Source organism: Battus philenor, unplaced genomic scaffold (genome assembly GCF_028537555.1).
Source record: "Battus philenor isolate CCGP_79_NKW_IND1 unplaced genomic scaffold, ilBatPhil1.0.hap1 SCAF_26, whole genome shotgun sequence".
NCBI lineage: Eukaryota > Metazoa > Arthropoda > Insecta > Lepidoptera > Papilionidae > Battus > Battus philenor.
Window position 1 is genome coordinate 7,173,824 of NW_027181689.1, and position 18,716 is coordinate 7,192,539.

Here is an 18,716-nt window from a genome sequence, read left to right on the forward strand (position 1 = left end):
ATGATCATGGCTTCATACAAATATACTTACAGACTCGAATCGCTTCAACAAAAAGTTGAAGGATACCGAAGCAGTTGAAAGAGACAAGGTGGTGTTGGAGGTAGAGCTTCAGGATCAAACCGCGGAGGCCGTGTGGTCTTTCAACGGAACACCAATTGTACCAGATGACAGGTAGATTCAACTAAATTATATTAAAATATTCTGTTAGTACTTTATACATACGAATTGTTAAGAAAATTAAAGAAAAAAAAGAAACTTGTAAGTGCAACAACGCCAGTTTAAATGAAATTTTTTAATACGGTTATAGCAACCCTCGAATCGAAAATGCTTAACGCTTTTCCATTGATAGCTCAAAGCAATCCCCCAAATTCCATAAAGCATCCGCGTAAGCGACCGAGCTTTAGAGTTCCCCGATAAATTGAATACTGTAAAAGCTTGGACAGTTTTTCCTAGGGAAAACCTAAAGCGTTTATTACCATGAGATTCTAAATAAAGCGCCTTTAGATATCAACCATCTTAAGCCAGGTAAATAGTCACTGACAGTCTTAAACAATCACTGTCTGGCAAGTGCAGTATGGGGCGTTTAACCACAAAGTGGATCGACGACGTCAACGGTGGGGCGCTGGATGCAGGCCGCTTCAACTATTCTATTGGAAATCTATAGGGGAGGCCTATGTCCAGCGCAGGACTTCTTTTTGCTGAAATAATGATTATGATAAATTATTTATCCATGACAAAAAAAATATTTATTAAAATAACGTCCTACTCTAAATACATAGTTTTATTTCCACCCATGTCAATTTATTTTTATATTCTTATAATCAGGATTGAAATCAAAAATCTGGGCGGCGGCAAACATCAACTAATCTTCAATAGGCTGGAGATGGAAGATGACGGTGAAATCCTCTGCGAATCTGGAAAACTAACTTCATCGTGCAAACTTACTGTTAAAAAGGGAGAGTCCAAGCCTTCAATTGAATGCCCAGATGAATTCAACGGGCCTGCTGGACATCCTTTCGTCATTGAAGTGCCTTACAAAAGTAAATTACATTTTATAAAATTTCATTATTTCTTCCAAAAATATAGTTTGTATCTGGTTATGTTCAAGAGTTAATTTTGAAAAATGACCGAAACCCTAGACAGAACAACTGTTTTTTTTACTGAAAATCACATCTAATTTAATTCCTATGATAAAATATTTTATTAATTATGACTAACATTTTTCCGTTGCTACAGTTTCAGGTACTCGACAAACTCCAATTGAGGCTAAACTATTTAAAGATGGTAAAGCTCTGCCTGCTAAGGAAGTCGAAGTGGTGGTAGAACAAGAGAAAGTACTTTTCAAACTAAAGAAGCCAACCAGAGAGGGATCTGGTAAATACCAGATAAAACTGTCTAATGCTCAAGGTGAAGATTCTAAGGATGTCTCCATAATTATGCAGAGCGCCCCAACGGCGCCCCGTGATGTGGAGGTTTCGGAAGTGTTCCAAACTTCTTGTGTTGTCGCGTGGAAAGTTCCAGAAGATGATGGTGGCTCTCCAATTGTTAAATATGTCATTGAAAGACAGGTAAAGATTAGCAAATATATATACTCATGTATATTGGAAAAAGACGATGTTACCATTAACAATTTAATATTACAGGACTTGTCTCTCAAGGCTGGTTGGGATAATGTTGCTGAAGTAGCCCACGGGGAGCCAACGAAGTTCAAAGTAGAAGATCTTGTCGCGAAGAAAACATACAAATTTAGGATTCGTGCGGTTAACAAAATTGGTTCCAGTGAACCGGGTCTATTCGCTAAACCTGTTCTGGCTAAAGATCCATGGGGTATGTATAATAGTTACCATTATAACACTACAAATTCCCAAATTCATTCAGTAATAAAGATTGATATTAATAGAGGTAATTATTTAACCGTTATTAATTTCACAGATGAACCTTCGAAGCCTAAAGGTGTAGAACTAACAGACTGGGACAAAGATCATGCAGATCTTAAGTGGCAAAAGCCGGACAACGACGGTGGCGCACCCATCACAGGCTACGTTATCGAATACAAAGTATATTTTTAAACAAAAATTAAAATATCTTTACCTTTTACTATTCTAATATTACAATTTTGTTCTTTTCTTCTGTTTCTAGGAGAAGTTTGGCAAAGACTGGGTACAAGGCAAAGAAGTACCAGGGGACTGTCTTGAAGCAACGCAAGACGGGCTTAAAGAAGGCTGCACATACGAATTCAGAGTCCGCGCCATTAACAAAGCTGGCCCTGGTGAACCCAGTGACAGCACTAAACCTATTGTCGCTAAGTGCAGATTTGGTAAGTTAATCATTTTTTTCCATAATTTGATTAATCATTGCGAGTCAAACAATCATTTTAGTTAAATTTGTCTGTTATCAAAGAAGATCTCGATTGTAAAAAATAATTAATTTAAGTTTTTACTTTCTTTTCCTTGCGTTGTTTCCCCAATTCTGGGGGTCGACCTCAATCATACAGTGATCTTATCCCCAACGATGTTCCTTCATCTGCTCCGGTTCTTAGCGACGCATACAGCATGTAAAACATGCTTGTTGAGAGTGGAGCAGATTTCAGATCAGATCAGACTGCATAGAATAACGCTCTCCTGGTCTCTTACTATCGACTTTGTGGAATAAGTTATTGGAGGTGATTGCCGAGTTTTCGGGCGATGTGTCCGAAGAACTCGAAGATTCTCCATGAACCCGGTGTCCCGCATTCGGGGGACTCCGGTTCGGCTTCGAGTGCCGGTCTGGGGTTCAAATCAGGGAGGAGTCAATAGCCTCCCTGATAGGCGAAAGTGTAACTAGGAACGAATTCCTCAAGTATTGCAAAACAATAATAACACAAGCAATACAAAAAAACAAAACTAGGTAAAAGAAAACAAAAAAGACTGAAGTAAAATAAATAATAACTATAAGTAAACAACTGTGATAACATACCTAGTAAATAAGATTTGTAAAACAAAATAAGAGGATGAAAGAAAGAAGAGTAGAGTAAAAGGGCATAAAAGAAAAGAAATATAACATGATAGAGAGAAAAGAATAACAGATAATAAGATGAATGACAGATGATTATGAAAATAAAAAACTTTGTGAAAAAATATATTTGTAAAAAAAGGTCCCTGTCCTAAAAATCAGATAGGGGTACGAGAGGCCCCCAATAGCGGGGGTCATTAAAGATTCTCCGTATGCAATGTTTTATTTAATTTAATTATTGTTTTTTGCAGTTAAGCCATATATTGTGGGAGAGGGTCTACAGGGTATGATTATTAAAAAAGGACAAGTTATTACATACGATATTAAATATGGCGGTGAACCCGAACCTGAGGTTAAATGGATGCACGGAGAAGAGGTAAATGTATTTCTTTTTATTTTACAAAAAGATCATTTATAATACAAGTTACGAATCACAAATATTATTCATATATCACGAATCATATATATCAATTTAAAGTTGGTTCCAGTTTGGTATGGATAAAGTTTTTAATCGTCATTATCATAAAGTTGGTTAAATTCCCTTCATTTTTCTAAATTTCGTTTTATATGAAAACAATAAATTAATCTGCCTTTATTTTCTCCAAAAAAGAAACGCGGAAAGCCGTACACGGAAAAGGTTAGCTGGGTGAAATCAATGTTGCATAATAAATGTTTAAAAAATCTCTTACACGTACTTCTATTTACACGCTCAAATGTGGCTAACCTAAAAAAAAACTCTACATAACAATAACGGTTATGTCATAGTGAATTGATGTACGATCCTTTTACAGAATTTCATTTCATTATGGCATGACTTTAACTCGCAAAAGACGCGATCATTAACATTATTTACATACAAATTTGAAGCTTTCGATGTTGTATCAATACTCTGTTCTAAAAAAACTCACTCATTTCAAATCACCACTTCGCAACGAATAATAAAGGAGCACATGCGGTAGGTCACAGGATGTGCGAATGGAGATCGTTCACACAATTTGTGTTCATATGTATTTTTAACGTCTTCGTAGTTTCAACAATGTGACATTATTCTACAATGTACACAAATACTGTTCTAACTCAATGTATGAATTTATGTTTAACACTTAATGTTTTAAAAAAAAGGCGCTAATGAATTTTCATGACAGAACAAATTAAAATAGTCTGCAATATAGAATCAAATTATTTTGAGATTTTTTACATAATCTACTATGTCATGAAAATTTAAAATCGTTAACACTTCAATTAATTTTTGAGTAATATAACGAATTGACTATAGGAAATTCGAGACGATGGCGAACGTATTACCATCGACAAGTACGAAAGGAACACGGTGTTGACCGTTAGGAAAACTACAAGAATTGACAGTGGAAAATACAAGCTGGTTCTCACCAACTCTTCCGGTACATGCGAAAGCATAGCTGACGTTGTTGTCCTAGGTAAGTAATAATTTAAGTTTATTAGTCGTACTATACATACATGTACTCTTGGTCAACATCAAAATATTGTAACCGTTTTCCGCTTAAAGTAGATGTAATTTTATTTTCTAAAAATATCCTGTACATTTTATATATATTTTAATTTAGGCTGTCTGTTTCAAGGTAATGAAAATAATAAGCGAAGCATCCAATTTATCGTCCGAAAAACAAAAATATCATTATTCTTTATAAATCAAAAAGTAAAATAAAAAGAAACTAATTAAAGTAATTTTTTATACATTACGTTATGATTACAATATATAATAATTGATATAAATAAATGACAATAACTAATAAATATGTATAACTAATGTTATCTGCGAGACACATGTATAATATCTTTTTAATTGTGTAGATAAACCTAACCGTCCCAACGGTCCAATCGAGGTCGTTGATGTACGTGCCGAAAAGGCAACAGTCAAATGGAAGAAACCTGATGACTGGCAAGGATCTGATATTACCGGATATACTCTCGAAAAGATGGACTTGGTGAGTTGTAGTAAAATACTAAACATATTTTATAATTTTTTGAAAATATGAGAAATCACGTAATTCTAATTTAAAAATTTTAGGACACTGGCAACTGGGTACCATGTGGTGAATGCGGCCCAGAGCCGACTGAATTTACAATCAAGGGTCTGACACCTAACCACAAGTACAAGTTCAGAGTACGTGCAGTTAATAAAGAGGGTGAATCAGAACCTTTGGAAACCGATGGAGTTATCGTTGCGAAGAATCCATATGGTACTGGCTATTTAATATTATTTGCATTTTTAGCATTATTGAGTAGAAATAGTAGTACCAATAAATATAATAGTAAATGTGACTTAATTACTACAAAAATAAATTTTGAAAATGACACTAGCAATTTTGAATGCTATAATAGGAAAAAAAATGTCTTTTGTTTTGCAAGTGAAATTCTGTAAAAAAACACTTACGTGCAGAAATAATTATGGCAACAGCTATATAAAAGTTATCATATGTCAAAGTCAATGTCATGCTATTTTGTTTACAAATAGTAGGCGCTTTAACATTTAACAGTCGCATTAATAATTATAATAAAATGTATTTTCAGACCCACCAAAAGCACCAGGCAAGCCCAATATCATCGATTACGATAACATGTCGGCGACGCTCCAATGGGAGCCGCCAAGCGATAATGGAGGCAGGCCTGTTCTGGGTTACGTGATTGAAATGAAAGACAAATTTACCGCCGACTGGGTAGAGGTAAATCTTCTGTTATGATCTAATCTACATTAGAAATGAAATCATTGGAAGTGGGTTTATTTTAAGATATCGAAATAATAAATTCCCAATTATAAGAAGTATATATAATAAAAAATATATCAATATTTTAGCACTGTTCCAAGGTTCAAAATGGAGCCAGCCAGTTAAACATGCCCAGGTTTTTTTATTATACACACAGATATCAAGGTTTTTAATGTTTTTAACAAAAAAATACGATAAAAGGAATAAGTCATGTTAGACTCACAAAGCAAATTAGATTTGTGTTTAAAAATACTTTAAAGAAAGTGTTCACTGACTAAACCAAGTGTATTTGAGTAAAAATTCATAGAAAATTTCACAAGTAACTAAAAAAGTTTTTGCAGAACTATAACTTTTTAAGAGAAAAGTGTAAATAGGAACCACTAGTCTGTTATAGAGAATATTTATAATCCATAAGAAAAACTTCTACACATTAGTGTGAATTTTAATTGTCAAAATCACTTAAAGAACTTTTTCATTATTTATAGAATTACACATTTACATCACCATATTGTTATAATGTGTACAAAAATTATATACTATCAACACATTGTATTTAAAGGAAATGTAAAATTTGAATTACTAGCTTAGAGAGCAAGTTTTACCCTGTAACGCATGGTGTAGGATCTGATGACAACTCATCATAATCATTTTAATGGTAGAATATCCATTGCGAGACATGCACCTCCACCATAGATTTCCATTGAGACTGGTTGGGAGTAGTTGCATCTATCATCTTCTGATAAGATGTTTATGCTTTTTAAAATTTAGAATCATCAAATCTTAAATATTTCACTTAGTCCTCTTATTAATATGGGGAAATTAATATTTTTCATTCATATTAAAGCATTTTAATTATTGTTACAATGGGGAATATTTTTTCGTTCCTTGTTTATCCTACATTATTCAATGTCATTTGTACATGTGAGGAATGATATATAAATACATGAGGAAGTTTGCTGAAAATGAGTGTTATGGTAAAGGCATGTTTTAAAAACAATTTTACAGGTTGGCAAGTTAAATGAGCCAAAGACAGAGTACAAGGTTGAGGGATTGAAAGAGAAAATGATTTACCAATTCCGAGTTAAGGCCGTCAATAAGGCTGGAGTAGGTGATGCTTCTCAGCCAACTGAAAACCATCTCTGCAAGCATAGGAACTGTAAGTTTTTTATTTACTTTTCACACACATTTTGGTATAACTGTACATAACACTCAATTATTTTATTTAATTCTTTTGTTTAATTTTCAGTGAAACCACGCATTGAGCGCAGTACATTTAAATCTGTTATTATAAAGGCAGGACGCACGCACAAGTGGTCAGTGGATGTCATTGGTGAACCACCTCCGGAGACTACATGGTAAGTGAAGTACATAAAATTAAAATTTATTTAGTTACGGATCAGGATGTTGACCAGCTTTTTAATGTACGTTTAAAAACAGCGCCATCTATACAAGTAAAACTACATTCAATATTCGTTACAAACTTTGTAGTTTACAAGATCCGTCACTAGATAACGCTGTACATTTCTGCGTTGTTTGCTAACACATGGTGTTGAGATTTTTTCAAAGTGAATGAGGTTCGCAGCGCGCCATCCGGAACTCATACTTACCTGGCGTAGGGGATACCGTGATCATGAAGGCGGTTCCCCCAGGGCGAGGCCTCTCCATTGCACTGCGGTTAGGTTGACCCCTGCGATTATCCCTAATGCGGATAACTCGGACGCGTAATTTTTGGTAGTGGGGACTGCGTACGCGCCGTCCCCTTTATTATACAATGGAAAATGCTTGATTAAATAAACTTAACTATCAGCCTTAAGTTAATAAAGATGTGAAACTTATGCTTAAGTCATAGGATCGTTCGTGCGATGTATATAAATCTCACACGTTACCCTTGTGTCTTTAAGTCAAACAACTTGTGGAAGTCTCGAGAAATCTATCGTCGTAATTGGTTTTAAGTTAAGCGTGGATATACTAAACTCCGTTTTCCATTCAAATTTAAACTGCAAAAACACTAACTAAAAAGAGGCCACAAGGCAAGCATAATAAGGTGATAGGAAAGCTTATTAATGTAGCTTTTTATCCATTTCTGTCAAGCCGGTACTATAATTTTTTAAGAACATATAATAAGAAGGTGCTGTAAGAATTAAAAATTATAGAACAGAACCGATTAGACTTCATCGAGTGTATGTCGTTAGACTGTACATTAAACGTTTACATATTGTTTATGATTACTATATATATATAAACATATATATACATACAGATACATTACCTGTGATAACTTACGTCAGTGAAACGTAGGCTCTCATTTAAACCCTTATCCATTAAAGAATGTACCTGTTAAATATTAATAAATTAAAAATAGGCTTAAAGCAATTTTTTTTACTGTAAAATCTATTTATTTTTTCCTCCGGTCTTGATGTTACGGTTGTCATGTCAGCGTAGTCACACTCATTAACAATTGTATTCTTTTGATTCTGTTATTTACGTTTATTTTATAGGTCATGGCGTGAAAATATTAAGCTGGTTAACACTGAGCGAATTAAGATCGAAAACAAAGAGTACCATACCGACTTTACTATTGTGAATGCGGTGAGAAGGGACACTGGGAAGTATACACTACGCGCTGAGAACTGCAACGGTTTTGATGAGGAAACTGTTGAACTTACAGTGCTTAGCAAACCTAGCGCGCCTAAAGGTATTATTTTTGGAACTATTATCGCTTGTTTTTATTTTAACTTTAATTTCCTTGTCAGACATTGTACTGCTAAAAGGTTGCGGCCTGTTACTAAAAAAATACATAAATCCTGTTTCTAAATAATTACATTGTTTGTTGGTTGTATCTAAAAATTACTATATATTACTTGCAAAAATTTTTACAAAATGTGGGCTAAGCAAGACCGGTCATCGGTGGAGAGTTTTTCCTTACGAAATAATAATAAAAAATTATTCGAATTGCTAAAGAATGCATTTTTATTCCCAATCCCTCTTGCGGTTGGAATTTTGTAATATCCATCTTAGATGACCTATACTTCGCGAAAAGGACATTGCTACCAAATTTTAAGACTCTAAGCCTAAGGTTTTCAGAGATATACTGTTGAGACATAGATGGAAATCTCATGTCATGGGATTTTATTTTTTACAGACGATAGTGGTTTTAGAAATGTCTAAAATATCGACGAAAGTTATAGGAGATTTAATCGTATCTTGGTTTTCCAGGTCCACTGGAAGTTACAGATGTCCATGCTGAGGGATGCAAGGTGAAATGGGAGAAACCAGAAGATGACGGTGGTTCCCCAGTCAAAGAGTATGAATTGGAGAAGATGGACCTCGCCACCGGCAAATGGGTCCGTGTTGGAAGGTGAGATATTACATTTTAAATATTGTTCGAGGATGGTTTTTTCTCGGCTCTCACCTAGCCGCGCCTTCCGCCCGCTATCGGAGATTATTGACTTAAAACATAATTCAGGGTTGCCGGAGACAAGAAGCCTTTGGAGATGGAGGTGACTGGCCTGGAGCCAGGTCACCAGTACAAGTTCCGGGTGACAGCTGTCAACGATGAAGGCGACTCCGAACCGCTGGAGACTGAACGAGCTGTTCTTGCGAAGAACCCGTACGGTAAGTAAAGGATGATCATGCAGATACATACCATGTGTACGTAGCTTGTAAAGATATTGAAACACATTATCATTATATCGTATAAATAACATGAATCTATATAATGATGTCGGATAATTATTTACTTTTTATTTGGGCTATAAATGACAGACACTGTACATAAATAAGACGGTATTGTTACCTTTTTAAAAGTACTTTTGTGGAGTTTTTTTCCTGGTTCTTCTCCACGACTATAGCAACGACTATAGCACCTTGCGAAGCAGTGTAAAGTAAAAATTATATTAGTTTATTTTTAAAAGTTCTCTTTATCAGCAACGCATTCACGTGTATGCACATTACGCTATGTACACCTTCACTCATAAACAGACAGAAGTAATTTTTTATTAGATTCTTAATTATTTTCTTCATATGTTAATATATATGTTCTATCTCAAGATAGAGCGTTGCTAACTGCGTCACACATGGTTTTCTTACGTATATCAATTGACTTATGTATATCTTTGAAGAAAAAATAATAAATAGATGAAATGTTAGAAAATTTCTGGGTTTAGTAATAAGAGACCCCGCACCATGTTAAACTTTTTGTGTTACTTATAAATATGTCGCAAACGTTGGACTATGCACAAAGATTGAATATAAATAATAATAAAGGTTTTCTTAAATATTCTGAAATATTTATAATCTGCTTTAAAATATCTCAACGGTGATCATCACATTATTATATACAAATTTCTCACCTCCATTTCACCACCCAGTTCTCCAAACGAAAGTATTTTATGAAAGACTCCTAGGACTGCATATACAATTTTCCTCACTATCATTACTTCCATATTCTGAATTATCACTATCATCAACATTTCAGTCATAAAACGTCCAGTGCTGGACAAAAGACTCTAACATAGATTTCTATTACGATTCGAAGTTACTGGCATCGAGCGTCTGTATTCCCAATAAAGCTATAAAATTATTACGAATTGGTTAACAATAAATGAAATTACTAGATGTCTCCGACAAGCCTGGCAACGTGGAGGTTGCAGACCACGACAACCAAAGTGCAGAGATCAAGTGGGAGCCGCCGACCAACGACGGTGGTGCACCCATACTCAAGTACATCATACAGAAGAAACCCAAGGGTGGTGACTGGGAGAACGCCGCTGAGGTAATATATATATAACAAATTAATTTATAACAAATGTTTGATATAGAAATAGAAGTAGGGAAGTTAAGAAAAGCACAGACAATGTGCACAAGTTACATACACACTCCTTTATATTCTTCCTATTTTTATTTTATATTAGTACGTTTAGATTTATATGTTATTCTTAGCATATACATATATTTAAAAAATTTTTTTGCATCAATTTAAAATTTTCAACGTCTTATCTAGGGAGAATGTTGAATAAGATAATACTCAGATAAATTAATGAGTTAAAGTATAAATAAATTAGGTTTTATATAAAAATATAATTAATTACACGCAGATAAATTACCTTTATTGTAATATATGAGGAGTGACAGAAAAAAACGTGATTCCAGGACGTCTAGCATTAGTTCGATTAGAAAAAACATGGGTTCTAATGGATAGACAACTTTAAAAGCTTATTAAGTATTCTTATTTTTTATATTTCAATTGGAGTATCTTTTACTACGTTAAAAAAATTAAATATGTCTTGATTTGACGAAATTTTCAACGATTATCAATATGTGAATGTCGAATATATGGAATGCATAATGTTCATTATCATTATTTAAACAAGGAAAAATTATATTTTAAACAAGTACTGTGTAACAAAAATGTATGAAAAGTATGAAGTGTTGTTCCCATTTTGTTTATTATTATTTTAAACCTGGAAATATCATGATTTGCGCGAAAGTTTAAACTTTGTAGGCTATTTACTACAGCAATAAGTTAGATTTTAACCACAACAATGCGGCATCGTGACTAAAATCCGCACAAATAACGAAGCTATCATTGACCCTTCTCCCCCGCTTAATATTTATGGAAATATTTTAACGTTGAATTTCTAATTCTACCACCGGGGACACCCTGTATACAACTAAATTATTACACTAGTGTTGTAAAGTTTTTAAAAAACGGCATTTTGACTATCAGTGCTGTAATAACTTTAATTCCTCGCCTTACAGTGAAGTTCTAGACGTATTTAGTACATCACCACGCAAGTTCCATACATTTTGCTTACAGTTCTTTGACCATTTCAGGAAATCAATTATTCTCCTATAATGTATATTATGAATGTTGTACATTCATTTAATAAATAGGTGCAACAGAAAATAAATGAAAAAATGAAAAATGCTATGCTTTTTTTTGCAGGTGCCCGGAACAGCTACATCAGGCAAAGTGGAAGGTCTACCTGAAGGCAGTGAGTACCAGTTCAGGGTGATCGCTGTCAACAAGGCCGGACCCTCTGAAGCCTCGGAACCCACAAAGATGACCACAATCAGACATAAAGCCTGTAAGTTTGTGAAATGTTTGATTAATCTAAATATTGACAAGTTATATTTAATATTAAATATATTTTTAATAATATCACATGGATTATATGTAACGTTGAACGAAGTTTTTGATTTAATTACATGTGTTTTCGACTCTTGTGTTGAATGCTGCTAGTTGTCAAACAACCGTGTGATAAACATATTTATTTGTAGTTTATTTTCTTCTAGTTTAGATTTTTCTCCCGTTTTGGGTGCAAAATTTAAATAATTAAAGACAAAATAATGATAAATAAAAAAAACGAAATTTATACCATAGTTTCTTCGAGTTAAAAGTGCAATGTATCATTGTTCGTTGACCATGCCACGCCCAATAACCAATCAATTCTTAATTAGAAGATCAAGTTCACAATGACCAGTTGAAGCTACAATCTTGAACACAGTAGTTGTGTTCAACACAAATGAACTACAACTTGTTTAAGTAGCTGTATTATTTAATAAACTAAATAATTTTTGTAAAGTGAAACCGCGTATCGACCGCACGAACCTGAAGGCAGTGGCGGTTCGCGCCGGCAAGCCAATCTTCTTCGACGTGAACGTGAAGGGAGAACCAGCGCCTAAAGTGCAGTGGTTCCAGAAATGGAAGTCGGAGGAGAAGGAGGTAAGATGCGCTACTGTTATGTGTTCATTTATATGTCATAGACTATAGATAGAGTGGGACATTGCATTAAGCCCATTTTTAAAAATAATTGGAAATAACCTTCAAAGCTTGGGAAAAAATAATATTATAATTTATATGTATAAATATTTATACATTCTTCCAGCCTAGGAAATCACGAGTTTTTGGCAAGGGTACATCGCTCGAGGGCTATCGACCATTTTCTAGATTTTTTGGCATAAACGCGTCTTTCGAGATACCCTCAAGGTAGAAAATCTGAACTCCGAAGAAGTCACGTAACGTCCTCGATGTCAATACGTCAGTTTTTGCTAAACATTTCGGTTACAACTTCTAAATAATTTTTGGATATAAAAGAATTGGATTAAAGAAATAATTACGTAACTTTGTTGTATAGCGATTAGATTTTGAAAATAGAATCTTTTTCGGGCCCACCATGTACTTTACTATGTACGAAAGAGACTCAAGATTGTGAGATCGATCAATTTTATGGTGGATGGATCAATGGCTCTCGCGGAATCGCCTCATAAACTGTGCATAGGACGTGCCTTACAATGGTTGTGATGCTTTATAATAAGCAACAAAATGGTTTGCAGGTGACACAAAACGTAATCAACGTGGACTATAATACGAAGCTGGACATCAAGGAGTCGGTGCGCGCGATGACGGGCACATACCGTATCCTCGCGACCAACGAGCACGGCAAGGATGAGGCCGAGGTCGAGATCACCGTGCTGTCATCACCAAGCAAGCCCGGCGGCCCGCTTAAGGTCACTGACGTCACCAAGAACGGCTGCAAGCTCGCCTGGAAGAAGCCCGAGGACGACGGCGGTAAGTTTCTTTCGATATTAGCTGTACTCTTCGCGTTGCGTGAAATATAAATATAAATAATATTTATTACAAAAGAATTTTACGAAATTAACACAACCAAGGAGCACTTAACTCCCCTTCTACCTCTTTGTGAATTGAATTTCGTAAAATCCGTTAATAGCCGATCTCTACTTGGCGAAAGGAATATCTCTAGCTAAATTTCACGTCCCTATGTCTTTTGGTTCTAGAAATATCGTGATGAGTGAGTTCATAGGTAAAATATTTTAAATATATTATAAAAAAATAATATGTAATATTTACCTTTTCCCTACAAATTCTGTCTTAAGGACAAGCTTTTTAAGAACGTCTTGACATCCAAACATTCAAAAGAGTAGCTAACAGTACGGTTCATTGTACACACAGAAATAAGCAAACATTAACGCTGTTTAATTTTAAGGCATCTAACGCCATATACGGATTTTGAGACGTATCTTCATTGTACTTAAATTTATAAGAAAAAAATCTTATAGGTAAAGGTTATAGCTTACTTGGTCTCTCCATAGCGTAAAGTAAAATAACGTATTTAAACATGGATACAGGAATATACTCATTAGTATGTTATTGCAGCTTTTAAAATACAAAATCCGTTTATGGTAAAAACAGAGTTTATGAGATTCGACATGTATACAATACTCAATACATACAATTATCGAATTATATGTATTTTTCAGGCAAACCCGTCACCGGTTACGTAGTAGAGAAATTGAACAAGGCGACTGGCCGCTGGGTGCCCGTCGGCAAGACAGACGACACAGAAATGGAGATCAAGGGTCTGCAAGAGGGCGAGGAGTATGAGTTCAGAGTGAAGGCCGTCAACGACGAAGGAGAATCGGAACCGCTTAAGACCGATCACTCCATAATCGCGAAGAATCCTTATGGTAAGTTCACGGAATTGATATTCGAAAGAATAAATTTAAGGATAATTTTGTGTAATAATGTAACCCTTTTACAAAAGTCAAATATTTATAAAAAATGAACATAAATTTGAAGTAAAACGGGCATTAAAAAAGAAAGGAATATTTAAATAATAAAAATGTTGGTACGTACATCGTTAAAGTAAGGAACAAAGATTTTGTGACAGAATTTTTTGACATTAATGAATATGAAGAAAAGATGCGTTTACATGCGGCTATCTATTTTTTAAAATAGTACCTTCAATTACATTTATCCTTAATCTTCAATTCCTTTTATCCCCTTCACTTAACAAAAGTGTAAATGCTAGAACTCTTTATTAATTTTAATGTACGAAAAATGTGTTTGTACTTATATAAAATGAGATTAGTACGAGAATAATCAATATTTGTTGAAATTATTTTTTTTATAAATTCAACTCTTCATACATCTTCTTGTGTCGTTCTCCTAAATCCTGAAGATCGTGGCCTCTAGATTTCCTTAATAAAACTCTAATGCATGATAGATCTGTTGGTTTAATAATTACATTTAAATAATAAAAAACATTTATGAGTTATTCGATCGAAAAAAAATAATTTCACAGATATACCCGGCAAGCCTTCAGTGCCCACGATCGAGGACTGGGACGTGGACCGCGTGGACCTTAAGTGGGAAGCGCCGAAAAACAACGGCGGCGCTCCCATCACCGGCTACGTTATCGAAAAGAAGGAGAAATTCGGACAGTGGCAGGAGGCGCTTGTTACAACGGCACGTATTAAACTAAACATCACTCACTATTTCTTTATCCTTTAAGCTCATTCGGGAACCTCATGTCGATCCGTTAGATAGATTTTTATCGCATTTGGAGACGGCTTGTAATAATAAAGAGCTTGTTTAAGTGCGTAGAACAGTCGGCGGCTGGCCTTAAAGATCAAAGGAAGTCGGAAGATGCTTGATGCAAGCCTCATTTAACTTGCTCTCATCAAATCTCTGAACTCTTCACGGAGTGACCAGGCACAAAGGCCGAGGGGAATGTCGGCTTTGGCTGAAAGCATTTATCATCTCGATTCTCTAGTTGCTGTTATAAGGCTAATAATAATGCAATCATATATTTTATATCTTCTTCCAAAAATAATTTTACTATTTATTTACTTTTGCAAAGTTGGTAAATTATTAAAACGGCATTAGTACATATTAAATTTTAAGTCGTAAGTGACTGTATAAATAGTCTATTTAGGTTTAAAAGTATTTTTGATAAATTTCAAAACACGTTTTATTGACTAAATGTAAAGAACAAGAGATGAATGATTGAAAATGAATGAAAATAATATATCGCAGTGTCATTTTATGCGTGTTTTCGAAACTCAGCTATAGACCTGTTCGTTGGTAGAATGTAACCTCTGTGAGTGTTTGCTGTGATTAAACATCTGTGGGCAAAAATTCTGTCGTGGTAATATCAGGATATTGTCCCACAGACACCGGAATGCAAAGCACGCGTACCAGATTTGCGCGAAGGCAACACGTACCAGTTTCGCGTGCGAGCCGTGAACAAGGCTGGACCAGGAGAGCCTAGCGAGCCAACACAGCCACACGTCGCCAAGGCCAGATTCCGTGAGTAAACTTGATTTATTTGTTTATCTATTTGTATATACGTTTCAATAATACCCAATGTACAGGTATACACAAAATTGTTTATGAACTGAAAGAAATGACTATAAATTTCACATTAGATAAATATGTATTTGGAAGCCCCTTATAGAAGGGAGAAGGGATATTTCAATCAAAACGCGTTATAAAAATACCGTGTATTAGGGGATCACTGTATAACTAGTAAACATTAAACTTAAAATACTGTTTCAGTTTTTCGATTTATCTATTAAACATGTTTACATATTTTTTATATATTACAAAAAATGTGTAGGCATCTAATACAGCAATATAAAAAATAGCATTGATTACCGAATTAAAAGAAATTCAAGTAAAATATATACATATCTGAGCATCAAAACGTTTGTGTTAGGACATGATTTTTATGTGCACATATCTTTATGGTAACAAATTTGAAGAAATTTAACTGCACTTTACAGTGAAGCCGCATATCAACCGTGACAAGATGGTTGCGATACGCGTCCGTGCGGGAACCACTATCAAACTGGATGTCGACATCAAGGGTGAACCCCCACCGACCAAGACCTGGACCTTCGCCAACAAGGTAAATGATATATATATATAAATGCCAGACATAGGCGCCCTCACAAAGACCGCTGCTATAACCGCTGTGATGCACTGCCTGCATCCAGTGACTGCTTGTGACCTTGAGTATGTTTACGGTCCAACTAGAGGGGGATCTACCCACGCTGCGTCAAACGCCCCGAGAACGACATTACCAAGCGAATTGGCAAGTCACATATCGCGCAGAACTGATGGCCGCTAAAGCCTTAAGGTCCAAGAGTGGAGGCAGAGTATTGGGCGGCTATTGACAAAACACTGGATGGTCGCTTCCAATTGGTCCTATTGGGAATTATGAAAGAAACCTTAGAGGAACTTTACAATTCGTAAACATGTTTTTCTAAAAATTCTGCAATTATTTTACTACAAAAAGCTATTTATTCATTTCTTTCAGGTCATCGAGACCGGTGTTGGCGTGAAGCTGGAGAACGAAGACTATAACACCAGACTTCAGATTTTCGAGTCTTCGTGGAAGAACTCTGGCATATACACTCTAAAGGCGGTGAATGACTCCGGGGTAGATGAAGCCACCGTGGAAATCACTGTCTTAGGTTTGTTATACTGGAGTACTAGAAAGAAATCTTTCGTCCGATACTATGCGCCTATAGTGTTTTTATTTGTGCGATATAATAGACTGTGATTTAATTTGCCAAATGAGATATGCTCTTTTAAACCTGTAATTAATTAATGTTCTGTTGTGATAATTAAACTTTGTTAAAATACACTTTCTATATTACATTTGTCGGGTATAGTTAAAAAGTTGATGATTGTAAAGGATGTCAAATGTAAAGCAATTTAAAGAATCGTTTACACGTGACATATAACATTTATGGTAATTGAAAAACTTGTCCATATCTCTATCTAATAATAAATTTCAAAATTTGTAGCAAGTTGAAATATTTGCAAAAAATACATTCATTTTTAGTTTTACCTTCGCAACATGTTTGATTTTTTTTAATTTAACAATAACAGTTTTTGAAGGTTTATTTAGTGAAAGGTTATTAATGTAGTTTATACCAATATTAGTTTTATGAATGTTCTTCTAATAATGTACACTGCTCTGATCCGCAGACAAACCGGGCAAGCCTGAAGGTCCGCTCGAAGTATCTGACGTACATGCGGAACACGTGAAACTCAGCTGGAACAAGCCCAAACACACTGGTGGGCTGCCTCTCAGTGCCTACGTCGTCGAGAAGATGGACACGCTCACCGGCAAGTGGGTGCCCGCAGGAACCGTGGAGCCAGACACCACCGAGGCCACCGTCACCGGTATGTAGCTACAATACTGTCTCAAAAGAAAGTTTATATTTGTTTAGATCGCTTTGTGAACGCAAAAGCTTGGAATCAGACATGAGCCTTTCCTATTATATGGCTATATCAATTAGTGGTCTGAATTCTTAGAAATTGAGTTAATCAAGGAATATCATGAAATCTTCTGTAGCTCGAAGAAAATTCACTTCAGCGAATTAAGTGTAGAAAATCTAAATAATTAAGACATTTAAAAAGTTCTCCTTATTTCTTTTAGAAAATGTTTTTATATAATGAACTTATAGCAATAAAAACATAAACATTTTTTCAAACAATTTGGTCTCTTCACCACTAGCTTACTTAAAGATATTCGAATTGGAACTTCTTTTTAAGATAACATATGATATATATGTATATACAGGGAATCAATAAAATAGGTCAATGTATATAATTTTATAACAAACCACCAAAAGACGCGTTAAATTTAACGAGCTCAGCCAAAATTCATATTAGTCAAATTTTCAAAGAATGCTTGCGATAAAGAAGTTTGAAAAGTTATTGTACTTTTAAGGAAAAAGAAAAATTTTGTTCAAAAAATCGTCAAAAAAAATTACAAACTCTGTTAATTTGTTGTTAGTTGTTTTCAGCTAGTGGCGCTTTACGAACTACCGTAAACTTAATTTTAAGATAACTTTTACAAACCAGTAGAATAAAGACATAATAAATTAAATGTGGTATGACAATCACAAATGATATCATATGATATACTACCCGCCGTCAAGGATGTAATAAACTGCTATTGGATCTCACACGTCATATGTACGATGTCTTTTGCGGACATTGCTAATGTTGACGTCGATTTCCCTTAATTATCGTCTAAAAAAAGGACACCGTAAATTTCAATTTGGGATTACTTTCCAAGTTTACAACTTATATTTGCTAAACCTAGTTATGGCCGTAATGCCTTTTTAATACGTTCCAGCAGTAAATAAAATGAGTTT

The 18,716-nt window shown here is 34.8% G+C and overlaps 1 protein-coding gene and 1 non-coding gene across 2 annotated transcripts in view; both read left to right on the forward strand.

Annotated features, from left to right (window-relative positions):
- The window catches only part of bt (projectin protein bent), a 122,828-nt gene that overhangs the window by 39,240 nt on the left and 64,872 nt on the right, over positions 1-18,716 (forward strand). Inside the window, 26 exon segments of the mRNA XM_068768667.1 lie at positions 33-171; positions 826-1,040; positions 1,237-1,568; positions 1,644-1,827; positions 1,933-2,057; positions 2,140-2,317; positions 3,243-3,367; positions 4,268-4,427; positions 4,822-4,955; positions 5,039-5,210; positions 5,542-5,693; positions 6,741-6,891; positions 6,982-7,090; positions 8,234-8,430; positions 8,952-9,093; positions 9,202-9,350; positions 10,352-10,509; positions 11,683-11,824; positions 12,323-12,462; positions 13,074-13,308; positions 14,019-14,225; positions 14,843-15,006; positions 15,714-15,849; positions 16,326-16,450; positions 16,862-17,018; positions 17,539-17,736. Coding sequence (XP_068624768.1) covers positions 33-171; positions 826-1,040; positions 1,237-1,568; positions 1,644-1,827; positions 1,933-2,057; positions 2,140-2,317; positions 3,243-3,367; positions 4,268-4,427; positions 4,822-4,955; positions 5,039-5,210; positions 5,542-5,693; positions 6,741-6,891; positions 6,982-7,090; positions 8,234-8,430; positions 8,952-9,093; positions 9,202-9,350; positions 10,352-10,509; positions 11,683-11,824; positions 12,323-12,462; positions 13,074-13,308; positions 14,019-14,225; positions 14,843-15,006; positions 15,714-15,849; positions 16,326-16,450; positions 16,862-17,018; positions 17,539-17,736 — 4,326 coding nt within the window.
- LOC137925314 (U1 spliceosomal RNA) lies at positions 7,335-7,497 on the forward strand. The gene has a single exon (XR_011107664.1). It is a non-coding gene; the product is annotated as a U1 spliceosomal RNA (small nuclear RNA).